This window comes from Abrus precatorius, unplaced genomic scaffold (genome assembly GCF_003935025.1).
Source record: "Abrus precatorius isolate BTA unplaced genomic scaffold, Abrus_2018 Scaffold5, whole genome shotgun sequence".
Taxonomy (NCBI): Eukaryota; Viridiplantae; Streptophyta; class Magnoliopsida; order Fabales; family Fabaceae; genus Abrus; species Abrus precatorius.
In genome coordinates, this window is record NW_020874395.1 from 7989942 (window position 1) to 8017866 (window position 27925).

Sequence of the window (27925 nt, forward strand, 5' to 3'; positions counted from 1 at the left end):
TATTTCATATCACAAAATCATAAAAATCATATCAACCATCCTCAATATACCTTATCATGCCTTATTTGAACATAATATCACATTTTCACCATGTATTCATCATAAAATCACATAAACAGCCAATTATTCTCACTTTTCATTGATTATTTCTCATAAAACAAGGATTATTTCATATATAATCACATACATGACAAGATCTATAAGAATACAAGTAATAATCATAACAAAATGATAAAGTAGAGCCCCATTACCTCAAAACAGAGCTTTTACAAAGATTTTAACTGAAGATTTAACTCTAGAACGGAGGTTTTCCTAAGAACACCATGAACATCTATAAGAAAAAGAAGAAGAAGAGAAATGAACGGTAAATTTAACTTCAAACTTAGAGAAACTTACTTGAAATCCTTTAGAACGGACGTAGAATCACAGATATGAAGAAAAATCTAAGTTTAGGAGGTTTAGTATGGGAGAAAATGGCGAGATATGACCTTAGAACCTTCGAGAACCTTGGATGGGAATGAAAATTTCATGTGAAGTCCCCCTATTTATAGAAAATTTTTTGAAGATATCAGCGTCAATGTGATGCAAGCGATGATGCCAGCGTCAATCGTGATGTAAGCGATGATGTCAGCATGATGCAAGAGATGATGTCAGCGTCAACGTGATGTAAGCAATGATGTCATCATGATGCAAGTGATGACATCAGCATGATGTCATCGATGATGTAAGCGTGAGATCACTGATGACATAAGCGATGACATAAGCGTGATGTCGCTGATGACATCAGCATTATGTCACTGTTGACATTAAGGGTTACTGTATATACACGGTTTCTTTCTGCTCACAAAGTACTACAGATTTTTCTTATTAATATACTATAGGCATGACACAAAGCATAGGATGTTACAAAAATGGCTAGAGCTCCGCCGACTACTAGATCGAGAGCGGAGGGACGTATATTCACTACATCTGCATTAGAGGCATCTCAGGCGACAAATCTCGTTCAGGGGATAGCGGTAGTGGCAGATACTTCTCTTTCTGTATTGTTTGATTCTAGAGCCACGCATTCTTTTATTGTAGACATTTGTGTGAGAAACTTAGCATTACCGCTGAGCGATCTAGGATATGACTTGGTAGTATCGACACCTACTTTAAGTTCGATTAAGACTTCGATGGTTTGTGTTAGGTGCCCCATAGTAATTGAGGGACGAAGATACAAAGTAAATCTTATTTGTATTCTGATGTCAGGGTTAGATGTAATCTTGGGTATGGATTGGCTAATTGTCAATCGTGTGCTAATTGATTGTGGTCGGAGGTGTTTAGTCTTTCTTGAGCAGCAAGGCTGTGTGGAATTGATTTCTACTTGCCAAGCAGAAACATCCTTAGGTGAGGAAGCATCTTGTTTTGTTTTGTTGGGAGTTATGAATGCAGAAGTGAAGCAAAGTGTAACATCCTATATTTTGATTTAAATAAAATGAGGTTTGTTAAAGTATAATTGGAATAGATTTGGATAGAATTTATTATAAAAAAAAAAAAAGTGAACAGTAAAACCGCCTATAAACAGTGTCGATGAACAGTAAACCGCATATGAACAGTGAAACCGCCTTTGTACAGTGACGATGACGTCATCAATGGCATCAGCATGACATCATGGCTGACGTCACATCCGCGTACAGTACGCGTACAATCCGTGTACAGTACGTGTGCACAGTATTTCCGGCGTGAACAGTTACCGCGAACAGTGTTTCCGGCATGAACAGTAAGGCGGTGAACAGTAACTTCAAAAATTTTCTATAAAAAGGGGGTTGCAGACGAAATTTTCATTTCTTCACTCCTATCCAAGGTTCTCAAAGGTTCTAAAGTCATATCTCGCCATTTTCTCCCATACTAAACCTCCTAAACTTAGATTTCTCTTCATATCTGTGATTCTACGTTCGATCTAAAGGATTACAAGTAAGTTTTTCTATGTTTGAAGTTAGATTTACCGTTCGTTTCTCTTCTTCTTCTTCTTATAGATGTTCATGATGTTCTTAGGAAAACCTCCGTTCTAGAGTTAAACCTTCGGTTAAATCCTTGTAAAAGCTCTGTTTTGAGGTAAGGGGGGCTCTACTTTATTATTTCGTTATGTTTATTACTTGTATTCTCATAGATCTTGTCATGTATGTAATTATATGTGAAATAATCCCTGTTTTATGAGAAATAATCGGTGAAAAGTGAGAATAATTAGTTGTTTATGTGATTTTATGATGAGTACATGGTGAAATTGGGATATTATGTTCAAATAGGGCATGATAAGGTATATTGAGGATGGTTGATATGATTTTATTATTTTGTGATATAAAATATACGAAGAGATGGATGTTTCATGTTTGAATATATTGTGTTTTATGTAAAAATGATGTGTATTGTGAATGTGCCATGGTTTGATGTATATGATGAAAAGTATGTGGAAATATAATGAAAAATATGTGTAAACATGATAAATGGCATATGTGAACATGTGAATATGCTCAAAAGAGTATGAGATGGAAAAAGATATGATGTAAATAGTTACAGAGATACACTGGGGAAGTGGAAGATGGAGACGATATGGGATATCTTGGGGAAATGCGGGGTGATGAGTGACATTCGGGATTGTGCACGGAATATTGTGTTCGAATGCACCACATGGCCACACACTCATTTCTCGACTTGACTCCTGACCATTACCTTTGCTAAGGGGCCGTCTATTGCATGCGTTGTATCCGTATTGCATTGGGCCATCCGGCGACTATTTACATAAATGTGTAAGACCTCGAGATAGAGGCATCGGATAACTGTGGCCACAGGGCGCGGTAAGCGCGGATAAAAGTAAAAGAAATTGTGAATCTGTGTAATGTAATGCGCATTGAGATGAGAATATGCTTTATATAACCTTGTGATATGTAATGCCATGATGTTTTCGTTAATCGTGATAAGATGTGTTTTGTGAAGAATGTATATGTTATGTATGAGTGGTAGGGTAGAGACTCACCCTTACATAACATTTTTCAGGAAACCAGGTTGAATAGTACCAGGCTCGCAGTGCATGGATGGATGAGAACTGATATAGGACTTAGTTATTTTGAGTTATGTAATGAATATTTTCAGTTCCATAGCATTCTTTTGAAACAGTTGTAAAACTACTATTCCTCTTTATTGCTGATGAAAACTTTAGAATCTTTGTTTTCCTAAAGTACTTATGAATTAATGAAATTTTACTCTATGAACCTTATATCATTTCAATGTCTTTTCCTTATTAGAAAGTTTTGAAGGAAAATTTACTTTACCATATTAATTTTTATGAAAATTTATCATATATTGAGGAAAGAAATATAAGGTGTTACACAAAGCCTTCAGTTAATACCAGTAGTACGGGAATTCCCTAAGATTTTTCCAGAGGATATTCCTGGAATACCTCCATGTAGAGAGGTAGAGTTTGCTATAGATTTGATTCCTGGAGCTGAGCCAGTGTTTGTAGCACTTTACAGAATGGCGCTGAAAGAGTTAATGGAGCTTAAGGAGCAGATTGAGGATCTAATGCAGAAACAGATGATTAGGCCGAGCATATCGCCTTGGGGAGCACCAGTTCTCTTGGTGAAAAAGAAGGATTTGGAGTTCTAGATTATGTGTTGATTATCTCAAGTTGAATAAGTTGACAATTAAGAATAAGTACTCGTTGCCGCGAATCGATGATTTGATAGACCAACTGAGAGGTGCTAAGGTATTCTCTAAGATTGATTTGAAGTCTAGGTACCATCAGATCCGAGTGAAGGATGAAGATATTCCTAAGACTGCTTTCCGTACTAGATATGGCCACTATGAGTATATAGTGATGCCCTTTGGAGTCACAAATGCTCCAGTTATGTTTATGGACTACATGAATCAAATCTTTAGACCTTTCCTGGATAGATTTGTGGTAGTCTTTATTGATGATATTTTGATTTATTCTAGTTCGTCAGAGGATCATGCAGAGCATTTGAGGACTGTACTTAGTGTTTTAAGGGAGAAACAATTATATGCTAAATTGTCTAAGTGTGAGTTTTGGCTAGAGGAAGTGAAGTTCCTTGGTCATGTTATTTCAGCTAAAGGAATTGCAGTTGATCCTTCCAAATTTAAAGCGGTGTTGCAGTGGGAAAGGCCAAAGACAGCCACAGAGATTCATAGTTTTGTGGGTTTAGCAGGTTACTACCGGAGATTTATAGAGGGATTTGCAAAAATAGCCGTACCATTAACACAATTAACTCGCTGTGATCAACCCTTTGTATGGACAGAGGAATGTGAGCAAAGCTTTAATGAGTTGAAGCAGAGATTAACTTCCTCGCTGGTGTTTATTCTCCCTGATACTAGTCGACCGTTTGAGGTGTATTATGATGCTTCCCATCAGGGATTAGGATGTGTGTTAATGCAAGATAAGAGAGTGGTAGCTTATGCATCTCGCCAATTGCGAACTCATGAGCAAAATTATCCGATTCATGACCTTGAGTTAGCTGCTGTAGTCTTTACTCTGAAGGTGTGGCGGCACTATCTTTATAGAGCTCAGTTTGATGTGTATAGTGATCACAAGAGTCTGAAGTATTTATTTGATCAGCGAGAGTTAAATATGAGGCAGAGACGTTGGGTGAAATTCCTTAAGGATTATGATTTTCAGCTCCAACACCATCCATGAAAAGCTAACATGGTGACCGAGGCATTAAGTAGGAATGTGGTTCAGGCATTCTCCTTAAGAGTTAGTGAAACCCTTTTGATAGAACAAATTTCGAGACCTGAACATACATATGGACTTATCACCCGAAAAGATTAGTTGTAGCCGAATTATGGTGACTAATAATTTCTTACAGGAAATTAAAGACAAACAACTGTGGGATCCGATGTTATGTTGGATCGTATTTCCCTTGGGGACAGATAAGACAAAGGGTTTTAGTAAAGGTGCTGATGGTATTCTCAGATGCCAAGGTCGAATTTGTGTCCCTAGAGATACTGAACTAAAGAGAGCAATTCTATAAGGACATAAGAGTAGTCTCAACATTCATCCTGGTGTTACTAAGATGTATCAAGATTTAAAGCAGATATTTTGGTGGCCAAGCATGAAACGAGAGATAGCTGAGTTTGTTAAAGCCTGTTTGACTTGCCAGAAGGCAAAAGCGGAGCACCAGAGCCCTCCAGGAGAGTTGCAGACGATGGAAATTCCAGAGTGGAAGTAGGACCATGTGACTATGGATTTTGTGTCCCATCTACCTAGAACAGTTAGAAATCATAATGTCGTGTGGGTCATAGTTGATAGGCTAACCAAGAGTGCATATTTCTTGCCAATTAACATGACCTTTAGCTTGGAGAAATTAGCAGAATTATACATTAGAGAGATTGTCAGGTTACATGGAGTACCTTCTAGTATTATCTCTGATAGGGATCCTTGATTCACTTCTCAGTTTTGACAGAGTTTCTAAGAAGCTATGGGCACACAGTTGAGGTTGAGTTCTACATATCATCCACAGACAGATGGTCAATCTGAGCGTACTATTCAAACCTTAGAAGACTTATTGCGAACTTGTGTTGTAGAGCAGAGGAGTAATTGGGAGAATATGCTTCCTTTGGTAGAATTCACTTATAATAATAGCTATCATTCGAGTATAGATATGGCACCATTTAAGGCTCTGTATGGTAGAAAGTGTAGAATCCCTATCTGTTGGTTCCAAGATGGAGTACATTTGATGGTTAGACCTGAAATGCTACAAGAAACTAAGAAGAAAGTTGAACTTATTAGAGAAAGGCTGAGAGCTATCCAGAGTTGACAGAAATCTTATGCTGACCGACGCAGAAGATCCCTAGAATTTGAGGTTGGTGATCACGTATTCTTGAGAGTATCACGCACTACAGGTGTGGGACGAGCCTTAAGAGCCAAGAAGTTAACACCTAAGTTCATAGGACCGTATCAGATATTACATCGTAGAGGACCAGTAGCCTATGAATTAGCGTTACCACCTCAGTTGTCAGGACTACATAATGTTTTCCATGTGTCGCAGCTAAGAAAGTATGTTCCTGATTCGTCTCATGTAATCGAGCCTGATGTTGTAGAGTTATGAGATGATTTGTCTGTGGAGGTCCCAGCTGCTCGTATCGAGGACACTAGAGTTAGAGGCAAGTCTATTCGGTTAATAAAGGTTGTTTGGGACCCAGTAACTGGTGATGCCACATGTGAGTTAGAGGAAAGAATGAGAGCGTTATACCCTTATCTTTTCTCTGAGGGATGAAATTTTCGAGGACAAAAATTTTTTTTCAGGGGGAGAATTGTCAGGCTTGTGATTTATTAGAGTAATCTATAATATTTTATACTTGTTAAATGTTAATTGAAGGATTATTTGGTATTGGAATATAATTAGATGGAGTTTGAAAATTTATTTTAAAAAAAAAAAGTGAACAGTACCATATGAACAGTACCAATGAACAGTAAAACCGCCTATGAACAGTACAAACTGTGTATGTACAGTGATTGCTGACATCATCAGTGATATCATCCTGACGTCACATACGCGTATAGTGCGTGTACAGTACGCATGCACAGTATTTTTGGCGTGAATAGGACCCTGAATAGTGTTTCTGGTATGAACAGTAAGGCGGTGAACAGTGTTTCCGGCAATAAACAGTAATTCTGGTGGTGAACAGTAAATTTTAAAAAAAATCTATAAAAAGGGGGTTTCACACAAAATTTTCATTTCTTCACTCCTATCCAAGGTTCTCAAAGGTTCTAAGGCCATATACTACCATTTTCTCTCATACTAAACCCTCCTAAACTTAGATTTCTCACAAGATCTGAGATTCTACGTCTATTCTGAAGGATTTGAACTAAGTTTCTTTAAGTTTGAAGCTAGATTTACCGTTCGTTTCTCTTCTCCTTCTCTTTCTCATAGAAGTTCATGGTGTTCTTAGGAGAAACTTTGTTCTAAAGCTAAATCTTCGGTGAATCTTGCTATAAAACAAGTAATATTCAGTAGATCTAGTGTGAATCATCGTTCTGAGGTAAGGGGAGTTTCCTTTAGCCTATAATCTATGTTTTGGACGGTTGATATATTATTACAAGAAGTTTTGATATGAATTCTGTTAGATCTTTTGAATAAAAGTTATTTTTTAAGCTATAACTGCTGTTAATTGATTTAAAATGTTGAGATTTTGCCTAATCTATTATAAACTTGCCTTAACTGAGCTGTTACAATAATTTTAGCGGTGTGCATCATGCTGAAATATATGTTTTGCATCATTATAGAGCCGATTACATGTTTAGGTGGGTAGACGTGTAACGGTAAGTTTATGCTGAGCTGTTGTGTTGTGCTATCAGGATCCAAATACCAGAATGGGTCGTTCCCGGACCAGCTTGGTTCCTTCTAGATTACTTAGGCTGTGAAACCAGTTGGAAACCGTTTTCATATTGTGCATTAGATGGGCTGGAAAGACATGGGGCTATTGCTGTAAGAAATATTTTGCTGTACATATATGATTTTATTTTATTTTTTTAGTAAGCTCACCCTTGCATTTCTTTCTATGTCGTTGTGTATGTGTACTGCGATGATCGTACGGTGGTACGTGAGCAGATATAGCAAGTGTTGCATCTACTTCACAGGCTGAGGGGCCAGTGAAGAAATGTTAGAAGTTAGAGTCGATTAATATTGCATCAAAGTCATTTTTCCTTATATTTTGAGACCTCATGTAGAGGGAGCTACGTGGTATAATTTTGGGTATTTTGAATAATATGAACTAAATGTAATATCATGTTGTTCTATTAAATATTTGTTGTAAGAAACTTTGTTTTATTTTGATTGAGAAGAGAATTTCATACTTATATTCTCTATTATTTTTTTTATCTTAAATAAGTTTGTGATGTAGAAACAATGTTCTCGGTTCCTTATAAAATGGTTCGTGACAAAAATACTCATGTAGAAAATAAAACATTAGATGTTTTAAGTATAAAGACTAGTATGTATACTTTTTTTCAAGTATAGGGGCTAAAACTTAATTTTTTTAAAAGTATAAGGACTAATTTGTTAGCATGTTAAATATAATAACCAAATATGTATTTCAATCAATTATAATTTTAAAGAAGTTTCATAATTTGAGTTTAAATATCTTAATTAGGTGTTTGTACAACTTTTATAAGAATCAAATACTTAATTATGCTTATGTTTTTATATGATATATCAATTTCTATATTATGGTTGAAAAATAATTTTTTCATATAAAAATAAAATATTTATTATATTTAAGATGTAAAATCACACAATTATTCAAAATTTCATAGAACTAACTTTATTACATGAATAAATTTGTAAATTTTTTACCATTATATAAATAAGTAATTTTTATTATATTGATTTAAAATCTCATTAGTCAGTTCCTTTTTCTACTTTCTCTATTAATTATATAAAAAATATAAGTAATTTATTTTTGTCCTATTATATCAACTTTAAAAGACTAGATGTTTAGATTTTTTTAATTTACAAAATTAACGTACATATAAATTGACAATAATATAAATTTAAAAAGAATAAAATTTAATAATTTAACATATATGTATGGTCTAATATATAAAATTATTTGTCATAATTAATTTTTAAAAAATTAAATACATTATATAAAATTAATTTTTAATAAATGACCTTTAGTTTTTGTTTTATGTATTTTTTTATATTTTCTTTGCAAATTTTAATATGATACATCACTCATTCAATTTAATAAATTATATTTGATAGATTTATTATTGATAATATTTTACTTTCTTTAATATTCTTAATTAAAATTTTAATTATTCATTGTCATTTTATTATAAGAATTTTAAAGATGTACATATTATTAAAAATATTGATATTACAATCTCTGTAATTCTTACAAAGTCAGATATTTTGAGAAACATAATTGAAATTAATGTTGTGACAAAATTGATATGATAAATTTAATTATCTTATGCTTTTTTTTAATCTTTTAACTAAAATTATTTTTAATTAAATTTTTAAATACTGTAATTTGTTTATTGTGAATGTAAATAATATATTGTTAAAAAAAATGATTGATATTATATTTTTTACTCCTATTATAAGAAAATATTTCTTTCACATCTACAACTTTCAAGTGTGAAAGTTATTATAAACATGTTAAGTACTCAATGATAAAATAATTAGTTTGTTAATATAATTATAATACTATGTGTTCTAATTTTTTAATTTTAATTTTAAAATTAAATCAATTATATATTATTACTTTAATTTATATACATTATAGATTTATTATATCAAAGATTTTATTAATTCAATTATATTTATATTATTTGACAAATTTGTTGAACAATTAAGGGGATGTATTGGTTTAGAATTTCATACAATTTTAAAAGACTTTTTTTAAGTAAAAAAGTATCTTGGTATTTAATTAAGATTTTATGTCACTTAAAAATAATCTAGTAATATTCAATTTATATTTTTAAAATTTTTTAAAGAGTCTATTAAAATCCATTGGTATTCATTTGAAACTTTTTATAATTTAAAAATAATCCATTGGTATTAAAAAAATATAATAATTTTAAAGGATTGTTGTATTAGAAGGATTTTGAAAGATTTTTTAGTGGTATCTATAAATATCAAATTCATAAAATATCTCATCCAAAATCATCAGATTTTGGAGGAATGTTTAAAGTGACTTTTCAAGTGCTTCAAGAATTTTCAATTGAGTTTTTCATCTCTTCTTTTTTTCTATGCTCCTGTCTTCTCCATTTTTTTCTCTACTAATAATATTGCACTACTGCTTATATATATATATATATATATAATATTATACTACTATTCCTATCTTATTCCCCTATTCGGTGAAAACGTAAATAATAGTACTATTGACTTGTTCTATTTTGCTCTATTTAGTTAAGTTTGTTCCTCGGATATATTACACAAAAAACGCCTGAAATTTTAACTTTTAAGTAGTAATTTTTTTTTATAACACACGTCAAAAAAAGGAAAAGGTGAAAGGTGAAATTAATATTATAATATCTACAATTCAACTGTAGATCTTCAAATAATTAATTAGCACCTTTAACTGTTGAGTTTAAGATATTTGCTATACGATATAGCATTTTTTAATTAAATAAATGGATGTTTAAATATCTAAAATATAAAAATAATAATGTATACTTTATATATATATATATATATATATATATATATATATATTACAAAGACATTCACCGCTAGTGATGAAGTATGAAAAGAGTACTTAAAGGTGAGATTACTTGATAATCTTTTAAATATATTAATAATTTACAAGTTTAGTGCATTATATTATTTTTAATATATTGATAATGAATTTTTTTCTAGTCTCACCTAAGTCACAAACATCTTCAAGAAAAAAGTATGGTTGATTATGAGAATTTAAAGATTGTTGTTGGGGATGGAATTGCTAGTGGACACACTTTCATGTCAGTAGACCCTGATGATACTGATGCTACAACTTTTGGAGAAAAAAATATTGATTTTGGGATAGAAAACTTTTCATATGATCTTAACAATGATATATTTGTGAACTACCTTATCATCATCCATCACCTCGCACAAGCATTTCACCACATAAACCCGTTAGCCTCCTCAAAGGTTCCCACTGAATAACCAATTAATTGTAAGTAGAGTAGGTCCGAGTATGGAGGGAGTTCTAATTCAGTTGGGAACAACATTCAAGCTAAAGTTCTAGAAAATTTATTTGTTGGCAGTGAGACTACAACCATCAATTTTGAAAAAATGTCTAACTTGATGGAGAAAAAAGAAAGATACAAAGAGGCAAAGAAATATTTGGAGTGCTATAAAAGAGATCCCAAATTTGGATGATCAAACTCACTACATGGCGGCTGATTTTCTTGATATTAATGTAAAGAAAGACTTTCTCTTGATAATGTTAATAGAAGAGCGCTCAGATTGGATAAATTACAAGCTAGGATGGACAATATTGTTTTAGTTTTATTTTGGTGGCACTTAATTGGAGTATTTTCTTTATAATTTAGTTGTGTATGAACACATGTTGGATTTGTCAAACTATACTATTTTGGTGTTATTTTGGTTGCAATTGATTGAAGTATTTGCTTTATATTTTGGTTGTGTATAAACACATTTTGGAATGGTGGAACTATATTGTTTTGGTGTTATTTTGCTTGCACTTGATTGAAATATTTTAGCATGTTTTATTTTTTTATTATATTATTATTTTTTGTTATATTGTTTTATATAGGTACAATGTCACATTCGAGCATGTATAAAGGTAATGACATAGATAAAGAAGAAATGGGTGATGAAGAGATAGATGATGAGGAATTTTATGAAGCCATGTATGCATGTGTAATGGTAATTCATGCATTAATGCACATGTTGATTCAGTTTCTAATTATGATACTAATGAACAAATTTAGCGTCCAAAAATTGATAATGAATTACTAACATAGAAAATGACTATATACACCGAGTATTAAACGATGATCCTACAATATTTTGATAAGTTTATAGGATGTATCCAAATGTGTTTCAAAAGTTGTGCAATTCTTAGAGAAAAAACACCTCTAGAGGATATATGATATATTTGTGTTGAAGAAATACTTGCATCATTCCTACAAATTGTTGGTCAGAATACTCGATATTATGTAATTCATAACACATTTGGCTTATCACAATTTACTACAAGTGAAATTTTTCACAAGATTTTGACAACTTTGAATATGATAGCACCTACTTTGATGGCTAAACCAGGATCAACTGTGCCAGCTAAAATTAGAGAAAGCACAAGGTTCTTCCCTTTCTTCAAGTGTATATAATAATTATCTTACAATAAAAATTATAATTAAATTTGGCACTACTATATTTAGATTTTTCATACGATGAAGTGTAATATATGCTAAATTTTAGGATTGCATTGGAGCTATTGATAGGACACATATTCCAGCAATAGTGAGGGGGCGAGATGTAAGCAATTATCATAATCGTCATGGAAAGATATCACAAAATGTATTAGGCACTTGTAATTTTGATTTGGAGTTCATATATGTTCTTAGTGCGTGGGAGGGTTCAACTCATGATTCTAAGCTACTAAATGATACTATAACAAGGAAGAATGAACTTAAAATGGCTCAAAGTAAGTGTTTATTTTTTAATATAATAATAATAATAATAATAATTATTATTATTATTATTATAATACTATTATTATATATATTGCATATGTAATTAGGTAAATATATCTTAGTGCATTGTAGACTTCCTAACTGACGCCAATTTTTAGCTCTATTTTGATGTGTAAGATATCATCTACAAGATTTTGCAGGTGAGTGTAATAACCCTAAAAATGAGAAAAAATTATTCAATCTTCGTCATGCGTCTTTAAAGAATATTATCGAGAGAATAAGTATTTATAAATTAAGGTTCACAATTTTTAAGTTAGCACCTCTATTTTTATTTAAGACACAAGTAGAACTTGTGTTAGCATATGCAACACTACATAACTTTCTTCACAAAGAATGTTATTATGATATTTTTCAATTGAACCGATGAACGAATCTTCATCTTCAATATTACTGGTTAATGAAAATTATACTTTTGAGTCTATTATTTAAACCCAAGAGCAAGAGTGAAAAGACCCTAATGCTTGGAGGACTAGTATAGCTATGATTATGTGCATTAATTTAAGATGACATGATATTATGGAAAATTATTATTATTATTTATCCAAACATTGTTATTTATTTTTATTTTTATTTGACTCTTTTTAAATTTGAATGTATATGAAAAATCTTGAACTCTTTATGTTAAAAATCCATAAAATTTTGTAAGTCCATAAAGTCCTGCAGAATCCATTAAAATCCTGATTTTAAAGTCTTACAAAATTCTGCAAAAGTGTTTTAAAATTTACAGGAATTTTTTAACTAAAAAATTCATTTAAAATCCTAATCCAATACAACCCTTAATATAAGTGAAAGTAAAGAATCTTAATAAAACCTTTGAAATTATAAACAAATGTATAAAATTACGTTTAACCATATGATTGATTGGTTAAATAAAATAAATTAAAATATATACTTATTTTAATGAAATATCTTTTTATTTGACGATAATTATCATTTAAAGTTATCTTTACAATTTTTAAATACTATATACACTTTCTGTATTTTTCAAATAAAAATAGTACTTACTTTAAAATTTTTGGAAATTAAAGTTTCATAATAATTTTTTTTGAAGCTAATAGTAAAAATAATAAATAAAATAATTTTATAAATTTATTATTTTCATTTATAAAGTTTATAAAATGAGAAGGATAAATTTTATTTTCATTATTTGATATTTGTACATTAAAAAAAAGAGAATTTAAACAATAGAAATATCAAACTAAAAATAATGACTTGAATAAATTCTTTGAATGGATATCCAATTATAGAAACATTAAATTTATGAAAAAAAATAAAGAAAATTAATATATAAATTATAAATTTGTAAAATATTGTTAAAATTTTTTAAATTATTAAATAATTTATACTATATATTTTTAAAATTACACCTTAAGGAAAAATAAATAAATTATGTTGAACAAAAGACAACATCATAAAATTTAAAAAATTGAACTATTTTCATTACTTATCGTAATTAAATATTTTTAAAATTTTATAAAATTTTAAATAAAATATAACAAATTTTTTATATTTTATTTAAATATTTAATTATATTATCATATATTATTATTATTATTATTATTATTATTATTATTATTATTATCTCAATATAAATGTTGTTATTGAATATAATATTTGTTTAAAATTTTATTCCTCATATCAGCATATTGTATTTTAATTAATATAAAAATAAATTTTTATATTAAATAAAAAATAAAATTTTTTATTTTCTATTTAATTTTTAATTATTTAATATTATAATTATGATAACTAATTTAAAATTTTAAAATAAAGTATACTTAATAATTATTTAAATTTTACAATTCTGTAGCAATATTTTATTTTTATTAAATATTATAGAAAAAATTATAAATTTAAAAATTTAAGTAAGAACTATTAATTAAAATAATTGATATTGTTTAAATATAAAATAATAATAATAATAATAATAATAATAATAATAAGATAGTAAGATATTAAAGATATATGAATATTGTTTCTTTTTAAAATTTTATAACAAGATTTGATTTTCATACTTAATATTTTTATATCATAATAAATAAACAAATTATAACATTTGAAATCTGAATTAAATTTTTTCTGTTATATTTATTATATATATATATATATAATATAATATAATATAATTTGTTTCAAAAATTATTTCTTTATTAATCTTTCTTTTAGATTTAAAATAATTATTTAATGATGGCTTAATAAATAAATTTTTTATTTTAAATTTAAATTATAATTATTTTTAATTATTTTAAACAAAGTAATTTAATAAAAATATAAACAAATCCATGTAACGCTGAAACTAATTTACTAGTTAATATATAAAATTTACTTAAATTTAATATTAAATGTTATGTTTAATAAATATTAAATATAAATCAATGATATTATAAAATAAATTAACTTTATATCTTTAAAATTAATATGTTTTAATTTTTAACTATAATTTACTAAAAATATCATTATTTGTATTTTTAATCATATTTAAAAAAATGCATATACTATATTAAAATATTAAATACAATATAGAATTAGGATGACATTAGATTTTCTCATAATTATCAAGTGTTAAGTTTTTAAAAAATAATTTTATTTTTTTAATAAAATTATAAAGTTATATATTTTTAATATCAACTATTTAATTTAAAAATTTAACAGTTTTTCATATATATAAAGTATTTTTTCTGTTTTATGCGTCGTGCGGCTTCCTTGTATTCCTTGTCGTCCTTTTGTTTATCTGCCTCATTTCTAGGAAGTAATGACTATAGTCTGTATAGGATGGTGTTGTGCACAGTGCACAACACTTGTTTGATTAATGTTCTTACTGATTGTTTGCTTTCTGTTTGGTTCTCAGGCTAACTTCTTCTTATCATTGTCCATGAAGCTCTATGATGAATTCAAAGAGATACTAAAGATTCAAAAATTTCGACGATTGGTGTCTTATACAGGGTTCTACTGCTTTGCCACGCTTATAAGCTATGCTTATGTTAACAATACGTGGGTCACATGCTGTTAATATTATAATTAGAATAATTGGAATTTGGATTTTGTCTGACGATATGTTCTTATGTTAATCTCTGTTGTGTTGAAATACGATTTTTTATTTTTACTTTTTTGTGTTGCAGAACTAGGGCCGGGTATTCTAGAGCTGATCAATTCTATGCATCGTACCCGGCTGGTACCGAGCTTTTAACGGACACTACTAAGGTCTTTTCTGAAATATAATCTTGAGAGTGGATGTCTTTGATTTGATTTGAATCTCAAATTTGATTGTTGTGTTTTGAATTTGTTGTCAGTTATATAAAGCTGCACTTGGAAACTGCTTTGATGTTGAAGAGTGGGGTCCGTTTGAGTACTGCATCATGGCAAAACACTTTGAGCGTCAAGGGAAGTCGCCATATGCCTATCATGCAGTGAGTTCTATGTTGCCCATATTTGACTATTTCGTTTTTGTCTACCCTTATGTAGAAATTCTTCAAATCTTTTCTCTGTCTACGCTGGTTAATCCTTACGAACATTTTTGTGAGTTCTATTTTAACATCATGCTAAAGAACTTGTTATCGGTTCCTGTAACTTTTCCATAAACTCTTGCTATTAATAAAGAATAAATTTTTAGTGAATTATGTCTTTGTAACCACATCGTGAAGGAATCCATTGAGTAGAATATTTTCCGCTGCTTCTTTAAGAGTAAAATGACTTCTGCCTGACTTATCCTTAATGTTTGAAAATATAGTGAGGCAGGTCCGTAATAGAAAAATATTAAGAAAATTTGGGTAGGAAAACATCTTCTCAAAGGGCTGAAATTTTGAGAAGAAATGGAATGCTTTTGCCATATTTCATGTATTTTGAGTGTTCTAGCAAGACCTTGATTATTGTACCAGGCATACATTGATAGGAACTCAGTTAATTGAATCAAATACAATGCCAAATAAACAACCAGAACTATACGCAAATGTCAGTACTCAACGATATTTGAAAATACACTAGAGCAAAAGCTCCGAAACAAGAACAATCTCAGCAAGGTCCCTAGCTATGCCCAATAACTAATTAACAGCTAAGCAAGCCCCCATCATGCTGCCCCCTTTCCTATATACCACCAAAGGCTCTAAGAAATTCTCCTAACTAACTTCTGCCATGCTGGTATTCCCCATCCATCTGTGCCATCTTTCCCCTACTATACACCTTCCAGACATTAGGCCTTGTTGGCCCAGTACTCATAAACTAATCCCCTGAATATGTGCCTATAAATAACTGCTGCTGAATCAACAGTTTTGTCTTCAAGGCTGAAATCAGGGAACTTACTCGTAAAAAGAGATTCATCTTCCCATGTGGCATCTTCAGCTGATTTGCCTTGCCAATGCTCTAAGAACTGGAGTTTCTGGTGGCCTTTGTCCGTAATGATCCTACTTGCCAAAATAGAATAAGGGTCCACCATATTCTCAACCCCAAAGTCATGAGGATGAGTAGCATCAACCTCATAATTTCCCACAGCTTTTTCTTCAATGACACATGGAAAAACAGGATTAACCTTCGAATTGGTAGGAAGTTTCAACCAGAAAGATACTTCTCCCAAATGCTCAATGACTTGATATGGGCCAAAATAATGTGCAGCTAACTTCTGATGATTGCACTGAGCAGCTGATTGCTGCTGCTTATGTGGGTGCAGCTTCAAAAAAGACACCCACTCCAATAGAAAAATTCTGCATCCTCTGTTTCTTGTCACCAAAATGTTTCATTTGCTCTTGTGCCTTAGTCAAATGAAATTTTAACTAACGAAGTGCTTCATCATGGTCTTTCAAATCTCTTGTCACTGCTTGTACACGCGATTCTCCTTCACCATACTTGACAACAGTAGGAGGCTTCCGACCACAGACCACTTCAAATGGGATAGTATTAGTGGCGGAGTGATAAGTGCTATTATACCATACTCTACCCAAGACACCCAAAGGGACCAATTTCTGGGTTTCTCAGAAGCAAAGCAATGAAGATATGATTTCAAACACTGATTTACCACCTCTATCTGCCCATCAAACTATGGATGGTAGGAAGTGTTAAACAGGAAATCTGCCATTATTCTCATTTCTGTTTATATGTGTATTAATTGGGATTATTCTCATTTCCTTTTATATGTTTATTAAGTTAGGAAATAGAAATATTTTGTAGTTAATAGCTGTACTGTTTTTGTACAATATATACGGATGATTAGAATGAAAGGGGCATCAAGCAAATTATTTGACATGGTATCATGAACCTTCTAAGCACAGAGGCTTGGGTCCTTCTTGTTTCCTGGGTTTGCAGGTTCATGGTCCTGTTTTTTGTTTGTTCTTGTCCCTGTTCTGTCGTACAACAATGATGTTTTCTCCTTTGTCTCTTGTGCTTCTAGTTCTGTTCATGCATTCTGTTTGGTTCACTTGCTTGTTCATGGCTTCTGCTTTGACATGAGCTGCTATTCTGCTTGCACGACTTGCTGCTTTTGGTTCATTCTCTGTTTCTAGTTCATGCTGTGCTTCTGGTGGTTGCACAAGGCTTTGCATGCTTTGAAGTTTTTTTTTGGTTTGTGTTCCCTGGTTCTTGTACTCTTTGTCTTGGGTTTCTGAATTTGACACTCCACTCAAGCTAGGGTAGTTTCAATTTCTTTCTCATTCTTAATTCTGAATTGTCAAATTGGCCATAAAGAAAGGTGAGGAGGGACTTCAAGTTCATGTTGGTGAACAATGAGGATTCATTGGAAGAGATGGAGGAATGTTATCACAAAATTTACAACCTAATTTACATCACCAATCATGGGACCAAAGGAATAGAGAGGCTAATTACTCACACAGGCAGGACCAGAGGACAAGGGGAGTTTCTGTAGGGGAAACTACTCTTGAAACACCTAACAACTTGTTTTGGGGGAAAAGGGATACAACATTTGACAATTCAAGAGTGGGAGCAAAGGAAAAAAAAACAGTTATGTTTCAGATGCGGGATGCCTTATAGCCATCTTCATAAGTGTGCTGATCTGAAGCTGAGAGTAATTTTACTAGGGTAGGATGAGATGATTAGTGAGAATGGGGAAGTATTAGTGGCTGAAGAGATTGATCCTGAAACTGAAAATATGCCACAGGAGGAAGAGTGTAAGATGATGGAAAAAATTCATACCTAGAGACAGTACACAGGAGAATTGTCTTCAATGAAGATTGCCCTTTTGCCCTTGTTTGATATAGGGGCTGCAATTTTCACCTTTTGCGGCCGCAATTCGCATCACAACAGCTGCTCTCCTGCGATCATGCCCACCATTGCTGCTATTGACTATTATGATTTTGGATGTTGATTGGCTTCGACCTTGGGAGAAGTAAGAACAAATTGGAAGATGATGACTATGAAATTTCAAGCCTCTGGACAAGAATTCACACTTCAAAGAGCAGTTACCAACTGATTTCTTCTTTGCATAGTTTGGTTAACAACTTTTGTTGTGACAACGTTCAAGCCTAGTGCTTGCTTAAACCCTAAAGACCATTTGATCATGCTATTAATTTGATGAAGAGACAAGGACCAGTTTCTGTGAGGCCATATAAGTACCCATGTGACATCTCTACTTGGGAACAATTCAATTCCATTCACATGACTCGACTGTCATTTCCTCTAACAATCATCTAATTGGAATTGAATTTTAGACCATACGGGCTAATCAATTGAATATTAAGCAGCCTTCGTTAGTCCCTTAGATCTGGATGAATTTAAATATATACACACAAGATTCAACAAGTCATATTTGTAGATAAATTCAATTACACATTTTTTTTTAAAATACTTAGTTGAGAAATTCTAACTAGTACTGAAATCATTACAACCCAAAATTACCACACAAGTCCTAGGGTTTCATCATCCTCCTTAACAATGATATGAATGTCCATGAAAATCCGAAGAATTGACATTTTCTAAACACTGAAGAAAAGGAGCAACCAACACCAGATAGTGCACGACCAAATAAAAGGAGTGCGATGCAATAACAAGTATCAAAATTCAGGGAAGAAATAATTGAGATCACAATTCAATCACACAAACAGTCATTAAACTCTAATGTTAATGCGATGTGGGATGTGATGTATGCTGAAAATTCATGTGTGCAGTTGTCAGTGGTCTAACTCAAATTCTTAACAAAACTTTTCATGTGACTTTTGGATCCACACGTATCTTTGGAAGTTTTTGAGAGTTTCACTAGCTAGCCAAATATTCATATAATGGTGGGAACTTGAACCACCAATTGCTACATCTAGCTCTATCAACATGATATGTCTCAAGAGTAACTAGTGATAAAAGAGCACCACGTAGAGACTCACAGTCATAACCTTTTTACCAAGGTCACTCATAGGATTATTATCCCCTAGGTCACCATGGCTTCCCTTCATACCATTCACTTGGCATCACATCGTGATACAATGACTTCCTTTCTCATAGGGGAGAGACATTTATACCTATTTGTCATCTGAATAGTCTAAATTTATTCATTTCACGTTTCACGGAACCATCAATGCAGGCAATTTCTTTTAGGGCTATGCCTCTTTTTCAACTATTTAGACCTTGTAAATTGAGATTAGCAAGTACCCATTAACCACTTTTGATTCACCATCTTTACCTCTTTCCTTTAAGGTTTATATATTTAATTTCTATGGTTTCTAATTGCTGTTTTTCAATAAAATATAGTTTTGACACAACACTAAAAAATTCATTTATCAATCTAAACCTTAAGGTCTCGAGGTAAAGTGGTAACTCGCTTAATAGTCATTGGCTCATAGTATGGTTTACATGCCAATACTCTCTGCATTTTACTAATGCCTATGTTTTCATAATGATTTTAGTTCACAAATGGGAAGTCTCAATCCATCTCCCCATATATTCATGTATGCTATGTATGTCATCATGCACAATAGACCACCAGTACCAAAATGTCACTTTTGAAGTTCATCATTTCAAAATTCAGAATTATCTATGTGCATTCAAATCAAGCAAATACAATCAATAAGGTCATAACATAATTTAAACATTCAAGGTTCAGGGCTAAGGGGGGCCTATCCCATTTATTTCCATTTCCTTACTAGTTACTTGAAAACATCTCCTCCCTTTACCAGTTTTTGTGAGTGTTTGCATTTGCTGAATGCAGCAAGTGTCCAAGTGGTTCCTATTTAAGAGAACACATATATGTAACAAGTTAGGGGTACCAACCACCAATACCTTCTAATTCAACTCAGCCAAAACAGAATATGTGGCTAAGTGTTAATTTCCCTAAGGTTCAAAATTTCGCCAATTGTCACACCAATTTTAGGTTTAACCGAGAGAAAAGTTGTTCAATTTGAGCACAGAATGACTTCTTGGAGAGCTACAACTGCAAGGAATATTGTAGGTTAGTCACCTTGCAAAACTTGGACTAGGATTCTGGCCTAAAACCTAAAAATAAAGGGCTGTTCTGCTAAGTGGTCTATATTTGAGCTAGGTGTAGTGTTTTGTGCATAACTAATTGAACTGTGATCCAAATCAAGTCAAACCAATTTTGTTTGAAAGCTAAGACATTGAGGTTTCTAAAAATGTATTCATGACATTTTTGGGAGTACAGATTGGTCCCAGCACACACACTACTGCAGACTGTGTTTGCTGATTTCTGAAATGAAACCTTCACTTGTCCCAACTTTTTGACTTATCAAATTGAATCCAAAATGGGCTCAAGATATCTTGTTGGAAAGCTAATATTACCTAGAATACATGGGTGAGATTATAAAATCATTAGACATGCAGATTAGTCCAGAATTTAAGGGAAATTTGCTGTCATGACCAATTTTTCAGAAATTGGTTCTGCAGAATTTTAACTTGAGCAGTTTTTGAGTCTTGGGTTAAAAGTAGGGAAATTGATGTGCAAATCCAATACTGTAAAAATGGTTTGAAAGATAACATCTTAAGGGTAGTGGAAATGTGTTCAAAATAATTTTTCATGCATGTATATGGTACAGAATTGCAGTTTTGCAGAGTTGTAACTCTTCTGTCACAGAATGCCTGACAGCTTCAAGTGGCTCACTTTGTGCATGAAATTGAATGATCAAACAAGCTCCAAATTGTGCATATGATAGCTTGATGGAAAGATCTCATTACAAGAATTTCAAAAGTGCACATGCTTGTTTATAAAGTTGGATTAAAAGGGATTTAAAAACATTCTTTTCACTGTTTTCAGAAATTTTCAAAATCTGATATAGCTTTTTGAAATCTGTTTTTCTCGTTGATCCTTGGTCCAAATCTTGTTCCAAAAAATTCTATGAGTATCTAATTGAATGATCCATAGGATTGAATGATTGTTGGGTCAAGATAGAGGCTTTAGGGGAGTTGGATCATGCAGCACAGAGTGCATGCATGTATGAAAACTTGGATTTTTGCAGAGTTCTAATAAGTTCTTCCAGTTTACCTTGTTCAGCTGATATTCAGGATTCTGGGAGACTTGATCTTTGGTGTGTGTCTAGAGCTGGGTGTGATGTTCTTTTGATGTTCTCACAGTGCAGCAATTTGTGTACAGGATTCTAGATGTTCTAAGGAATATTTCAACTTTGTCTTCTTGTGGGTTGCACATCTATTTTCAACTTGCCACTACAGCCATGCAGACTCCTGGTTGCAGCCACGTAGAACATGGATGGCTAGGTGCAGTTTTTATTTTTTTGGTATTTTATGGATTGCATGGCCATCTGAATTTTGTTGCCATAAGACTTTGCATAGGGGTGTTTTTCATGCAACCTTTAGGATAATAGGCATGATATGATCATCTATATAGATGTCTAACTTCCTAAAAATTCATCTAGAGAAAGAGAGTTAGGACAGTGGAAAAGTCCATATATTGGAAAATGGCAACAAGATTTACTTTCTTTTTATTCTAAAAACTTAAAATAATAAAAAAAGACTTTATTTTCCAAAAGCGAAAAAATGGGATGTTACAACCCACATTTTCAGAAGAATGAAATTGAAAGGCAGGTGCAAGACATGCTTCAAATGGGGACCTTAAGACCCAATACTATGCCTACTCTAGCACAGATTTACTAGTGAAAAAGAATGATACTTGGTGCATGTGTGTAGATTACTAAGCACGCAATAAAGTGACAATTCCAGATAAAATTCCTATCCCTGTTGTGGAGGAACTGTTGGATGAGTTTCATAGAGCAACTTACTTTACTAAAGTAGACCTCAAATCCAACTATAATTAAATCTAAATGTGAGAAGAGGACATGGAAAAGATTGTACTCCTAACTCGGTGTAGCCACTATGAATATTTGGTAATGTCATTTTGCCTATCCAATGGTCCCTTGACTTTCTAAGTTACCATGAATGAGTTATATTGGCCTATGCTTCTCATGTTTATGTTGATTTTCTTTTATGATATTCTAGTATATAGCCAATTGGGAATCATACCTTTCACACTTAGAATCTGTCCCTAAAGTGTTACATGGCACCAATTTTATGCTAATCACAAGAAATGTCATTTTGCCCCAAGGGAGGTATTGGTGATGAGAATCAAAGAAGGTTTTTTAAAGACGAAGGCTTGAAGGCATTAAAATAGCTTCAAGAACCAATGATAAGGGCAAAGGCAAAGAGGATAAAGAGAAACTTAGAGAAGATGGTTGCAGTCTTGAAAGCAGACCTAATTCAAAGTTAGAAGAACTCAAGATAATCAATTGCACATGCTCAGAGAACTTGGACTCTAGTGAGTCCCATTAGGATTTAATTACTATATTTAATTTAGTTATTTTAAGATTAGTCATTACTTACTTTAAGCTTTTATTTAGGATAAAAAAACTTGTTTTATTCAGTTTATTTAGATTTGGACTTGTTAGCACAAGAAGTCCATTAGAGTTGTGTTTGTGTTGATTTATGAGCGTTAGACATATATAAGTTCTTATAAACATATTTTTAATTAGTTTGAATGCAATTTGAGATTAAACACTCTTGTGAGAGCGTATGATTCTAGGTTCTTGAGTGAGTCAATTTTCCTTGATTTTATCAAGAAGCCAATATTTTTGTGATGATCATTCTTTTGGCTTATCATTCTTGCGAATGTAGTGTCATCTTCCATCTCTATTATATTTTCACTTCTTATTATTTTTCTTGTCTCAATTCATAATTTTATCCTAGTAATTCTATTTTTTTGTCGTATGTAATCTAATTCAAAATCGTTTAATTCGATAACATGAGTCGTGATTGTCATTACTTGGGCCACATTATTTTTGAAAGGTAGTCTTGGATTGGCCAAATCCTACTAATGTCAAGGGAGTAAGGGGTTTCTTGGGGCTTAAGGGGTACTACAGGAAATTTGTGTGGGAGTATGGCTAGGTAGCTCAACCTTTAACGGTGTTAACAGAAAAAAGAGGGATTTAAATGGACTATCACAGCACAAGAGGCTTTCAATCAGTTGAAACAGCTCATGACATCAGCCCTGTTTTGGCTGTATCAGATTTTTTGAAAGTGTTCGAGGTAAACCTTACCTTTGGGGTAGACCATTTGTGGTGTATTCAGATCATAGAAGTCTAAAATTTCTCACAACAAAGGATTACAGCAGCTGACCAACAGTGTTAGAGTGCAAAGCTGTTGGGATATCAATTTGATGTTAAGTATAAGCCTGATAAGGATAATATGGTTGTAAATGCATTGTCCAGGAGGGATGAAGTGGCGGAGTTTTTAGATTAATTAACGTAGAAGGTAAGGTTTTGATTGAAGGGATGCTGCTTGACCTGTATCTTAGTAAGATCATGGTGCAATTCAGTCCTGTGCAACTGTTAAGGCTGGTTTCACATATGCACAGGGAGTTTTGTGGTATGAGAGACATTTGGTGATACCTGCTTCTTCCCCTTGGAATGCCAAGCTATTGGAGAGTTCCATAGTTCGCCACAAGGAGGACATTCAGGTTATTACAAATTGGCTGGAAATGAAGAATGTGTGCAGCAATCTGTACTGGAATGTGATTTGTCAATGTTACAAATAATGTATTCTTTTACCAGCTGGGTTGTTGAAGCCATATGAAATCCCTGAGGTGGTGCGGGATGATGTATCCAAGGTAGTTAAAATTGGGATTTTACTTCCAATCGTTAAGAGAAGTAAAAATCGTAAGTCGTAAAATCGTAAATCGAATTGTAAGATTTTACAAAAATTATATATACATGAATGTAAGTTCATATTCTACAGCTGAAATTAAAAAAAATATATATTAAATCACTAAAAACTGTTGCCTGGTCTGGTCTAGTCTGGTCAGTTTAGGGTTCCACAAAGAAACCAGAGGAAGAAGAGAAAAAAATAGCCAATGAGTAGGTTGGGGCAGAGAAATCGCGAAGAAGAGAAGATGTCTTTTGCTAACAGTGCACACGAAGTCGTTCTTAATAGGTCTAGGGCTTGACGAAGAAAAGACTTCCTTTGTGCCGCCTAATTAAAAAGTTGGATCGGACTCAGATTATAAAGTATTTGGGCTGAAATCCAAATCTGACCCACGTTTTTTTGAAATCGGCAGCAAATTGGGATTTTACCGATTTCACGATCCGAATTGCGATTTCACTGCAATTTCACCTTGCTCGGATTTTTGTTGCCCTTTGACTTGTTTGGCTGGGATAAATCGTAAAATCGTAAGATTTTATGATTCACATTCCGATTTTAACTACCATGGATGTATCTACTAATTTTATCAGAAGATTGCCTAAGTCTAAGGAGTTTGAAGTTATTTTTATAGTTGTGGATAGGCTTTCCAAGTACGCTCATTTTGTTCCCTTGAAACATCTGTATACAGCTAAAGGGGTGGTTGAAGTCTTTGTGAGGGAGGTGGTCAGGCTTCATGGGATTCCAAAGTCAATTGTTAGTGACAAGGGTCCCATTTTTATGACCCATTTCTGGACAGAGTTATTCAAGGTCTATGACACAAAGCTTAAGATGACTTATTCTTACCATCCAGAAAAGGATGGTCAACCAGAAGTCACCAATCTGTGCCTTGAGACCTATTTATGCTGTTTTGCTGGAGAGCAACCTAAAGAGTGGTCATTTTGGTTACCTTAAGCTGAGTTGTTTTAATACTACTTGGCATCCATCTATTAACACTACTTCATTTGAGGTGGTGCATGGGAGAAAGCCACCTACTATATTGAGTTTCATGCCCAGCTAGATAAGAGTGGTGGCAGTGGCTCAAGCATTGGTTGAGAGGGATGAGGGCTTGAAGCAACTCAAGTATTATTATTTGTCTTGGGTTGAACAACATATGAACAAGCAAGTGGATCTGCATTTCAGGGATATTTCTTTTCAGGAAGGGGAGCAAGTTTATCTTAAACTCGAGCCTCATAGACAACAATCTGTGGTGCAACGGATTAATGAAAAACTTTCTGCTTGATTATATGATTCTTTCACAGTGATCAAGCGCATAGGCCCTGTGGCATATCAGTTGGCTTTGCCCCCCAAACATAAAAAATCCACTCAGTTTTTCATGTTTCACAATTGGAGGTCATTGGCAACCAAGCTGTGGAATCTACCTTGCCCCTTGGACTGGAAGGAGATTTAGCTGATTTAACTGCACCAGAAACAGTGCTTGCTACTAGAACCAAATTGCAGAATGGTACTTCAGTAGCTCAATGGTTCATAAGGACGCCCAGCTGAGATGGCTACTTAGGAAGAGGAATTTGTCATAACCAATTTTTTTCCAATCTTGAGGACAAGATAGCTTCTCAAGGGGTGGCTAGTGATGAGACCTATGAGCCTACTAACTCAGGAAATAAGGAGGAGTTATTGGATCTTCAGGAAAATCGAAATGCCACAACTTAAAAGGTATATTCCAGGAGAGGTAACAAGGTGACACGTGGTGAAGGATTTCGGGGGAGAGTTAGTTGTGCTGAGTAGGTAAGACATTGGACGCTCATGAGGGGTACATGGAATGGAAAGTTGGTTACATGAGAGAGAAGAAAAATATTAGCAGGAGAGAAAAGAGCTGTAGTAAGAATTTGGCACGAGGCTTGGGCAAGAGAAGATATTCTCTTGTGTTGTTTTAGTATTTTTTTACATTCATTTTTGTTTTTGTATTTAGACCCCGTTACCATTTCTGTTCAATTGAGATACATTACCGATACTATCTGTTATTTGCTCTTTCTTTATGAGTGATTAACTGTATCATTCCCTCTGCTCTGCACTACCCTCCTAGCACTCAATCTTTTTCCTCTAACAAACCTTTCACACCATCACATATTTAGTTGCCACCTGTCCTCTCATTCTTTTTCCTTATGCAAATCTTCAATATTTTAGGTCTCTTACCCCCTCTGGTCCAACATTATGTCTCTTCTGCATTATGGCCCCTATTAGGATGCAAACATTTTCTTTGTGCTTGCTTTTGCTGAAAGCTAGACCAATTCATTGACTTGGTCAAGCTCAGGCAGAGTATTCTTAGCCTTTTTTTTTTTTGGTTATTATAAAATCTTAGCATGATTTCCACTTTGCTTCAATGTTTGTTGAATTTCATTAGTTGAAAGCTAAACCAATTCATTGACTTGGTCAAGCTCAAGAGTATTCTTAGCCTTTTTTTTCGTTATTATAAAATCTTAGCATGATTTCCACTTTGCTTCAATGTTTGTTGAATTTCATTACATTGTTTTTCACATTTTTTGTTCTCTAAAGTGCTATGGAACTAGTTCTAAAGTTTAGTTAATTTTCCATGTCAATGATGTAGACCTGATCAAAGGCAAAATATTTTTGTCCCATTTTTCAATGTATGGAATATGGGATCGCAAAGCAAAGCTTATATTACATGACACTACTTGAAATCAAATATTGTATGATACAACCCATATTTTGCTCAACTACAATGTGTTTGGATTTTTACAGCAATACATGGCGCACCTTCTTTCTCATGGACAAATTGATGGATCTGGTTGATGACAATGGTTAACCAATAAACTAGGATGAAGCCGTTAACCAGAGAGTGGAAACTTTTGCTATATGAAGACGACATCTAAAGTTCTAAACCCAAAATAGAAAACGTGGGATTTGAGTACTAGTCGACTTTTTAGCTGTTGTGCATTCTATAACCTTATTTATTGTTCTCTATCTTTTTTTCTTGTTTAATTATAAAATTGGTCTTTACACTTCATATCAATTTTTATTTTAGTCCCTACACAATAGAGCCTTATATTTTGGTCCTTGTGTGAAAAATCATTTATCAATCAATCATCAAAGTATAATGATGTTAAGTTTAGTTTTTATACTTACATCATTTTTAGTTTCTTTGCAGGAAAAGAAATCACAATTTTAGTCTTTACACATGATAATTTCTTTTTGGGTCCTTGAATGAAAAGTATTTTAATGCCATTATATAAGTTCAGTAATTGGTGGTGCTTAGTTCGTAATTTTCTTGAAATAGAAGTTAAAGTAAATGACATTTTAATATAAAGACAAACAAAGAGCAAGCCAGGTGCAAGGATATAAATTATTTCTGATCTAATATTTTTTATTTACGTTATCCAGTATGGTGGTTTAATTAGTGATTTAAGTAATTCAACCAATCAAATTTCGATTCATGAGGGTCACTGATTCCATTTCCAGTTTAATTTATAAACTATTAGTATTTTAATAATGACAACTTCATCTGTAATGGTTGTTTGTTACATAATTATGGTGGCACTTCCAACAATTTAAAAGTGGTTCATGAACGAATGCTTTTGTTCAGTAGTCGTTTCAGTGGCACCCTGATTGCAAAAC

The 27925-nt window shown here is 32.6% G+C and overlaps 1 protein-coding gene across 3 annotated transcripts; it reads left to right on the forward strand.

The window, feature by feature from the left end:
- The first annotated feature begins 14902 nt into the window (after nucleotides 1-14902).
- LOC113867980 lies at nucleotides 14903-27317 on the forward strand. 3 transcript variants are annotated; one of them, XM_027503510.1, is made up of 6 exons: nucleotides 14903-14957; nucleotides 15057-15199; nucleotides 15328-15409; nucleotides 15499-15615; nucleotides 21741-21862; nucleotides 27053-27317. In XM_027503510.1, the coding sequence occupies exons 2-6, from the start codon at nucleotides 15081-15083 to the stop codon at nucleotides 27114-27116; spliced, it is 504 nt and encodes a 167-aa protein (XP_027359311.1). In that variant the 5' UTR covers nucleotides 14903-14957; nucleotides 15057-15080; the 3' UTR covers nucleotides 27117-27317. The 3 variants fall into 3 exon arrangements, with proteins under 3 accessions (XP_027359311.1, XP_027359312.1, XP_027359313.1); XM_027503512.1 differs by lacking the exon at nucleotides 21741-21862 and having other exon boundaries at nucleotides 14947-15199; XM_027503511.1 differs by lacking the exons at nucleotides 21741-21862; nucleotides 27053-27317 and having other exon boundaries at nucleotides 14923-15199; nucleotides 15499-18135.
- The last annotated feature ends 608 nt before the right edge of the window (nucleotides 27318-27925 follow it).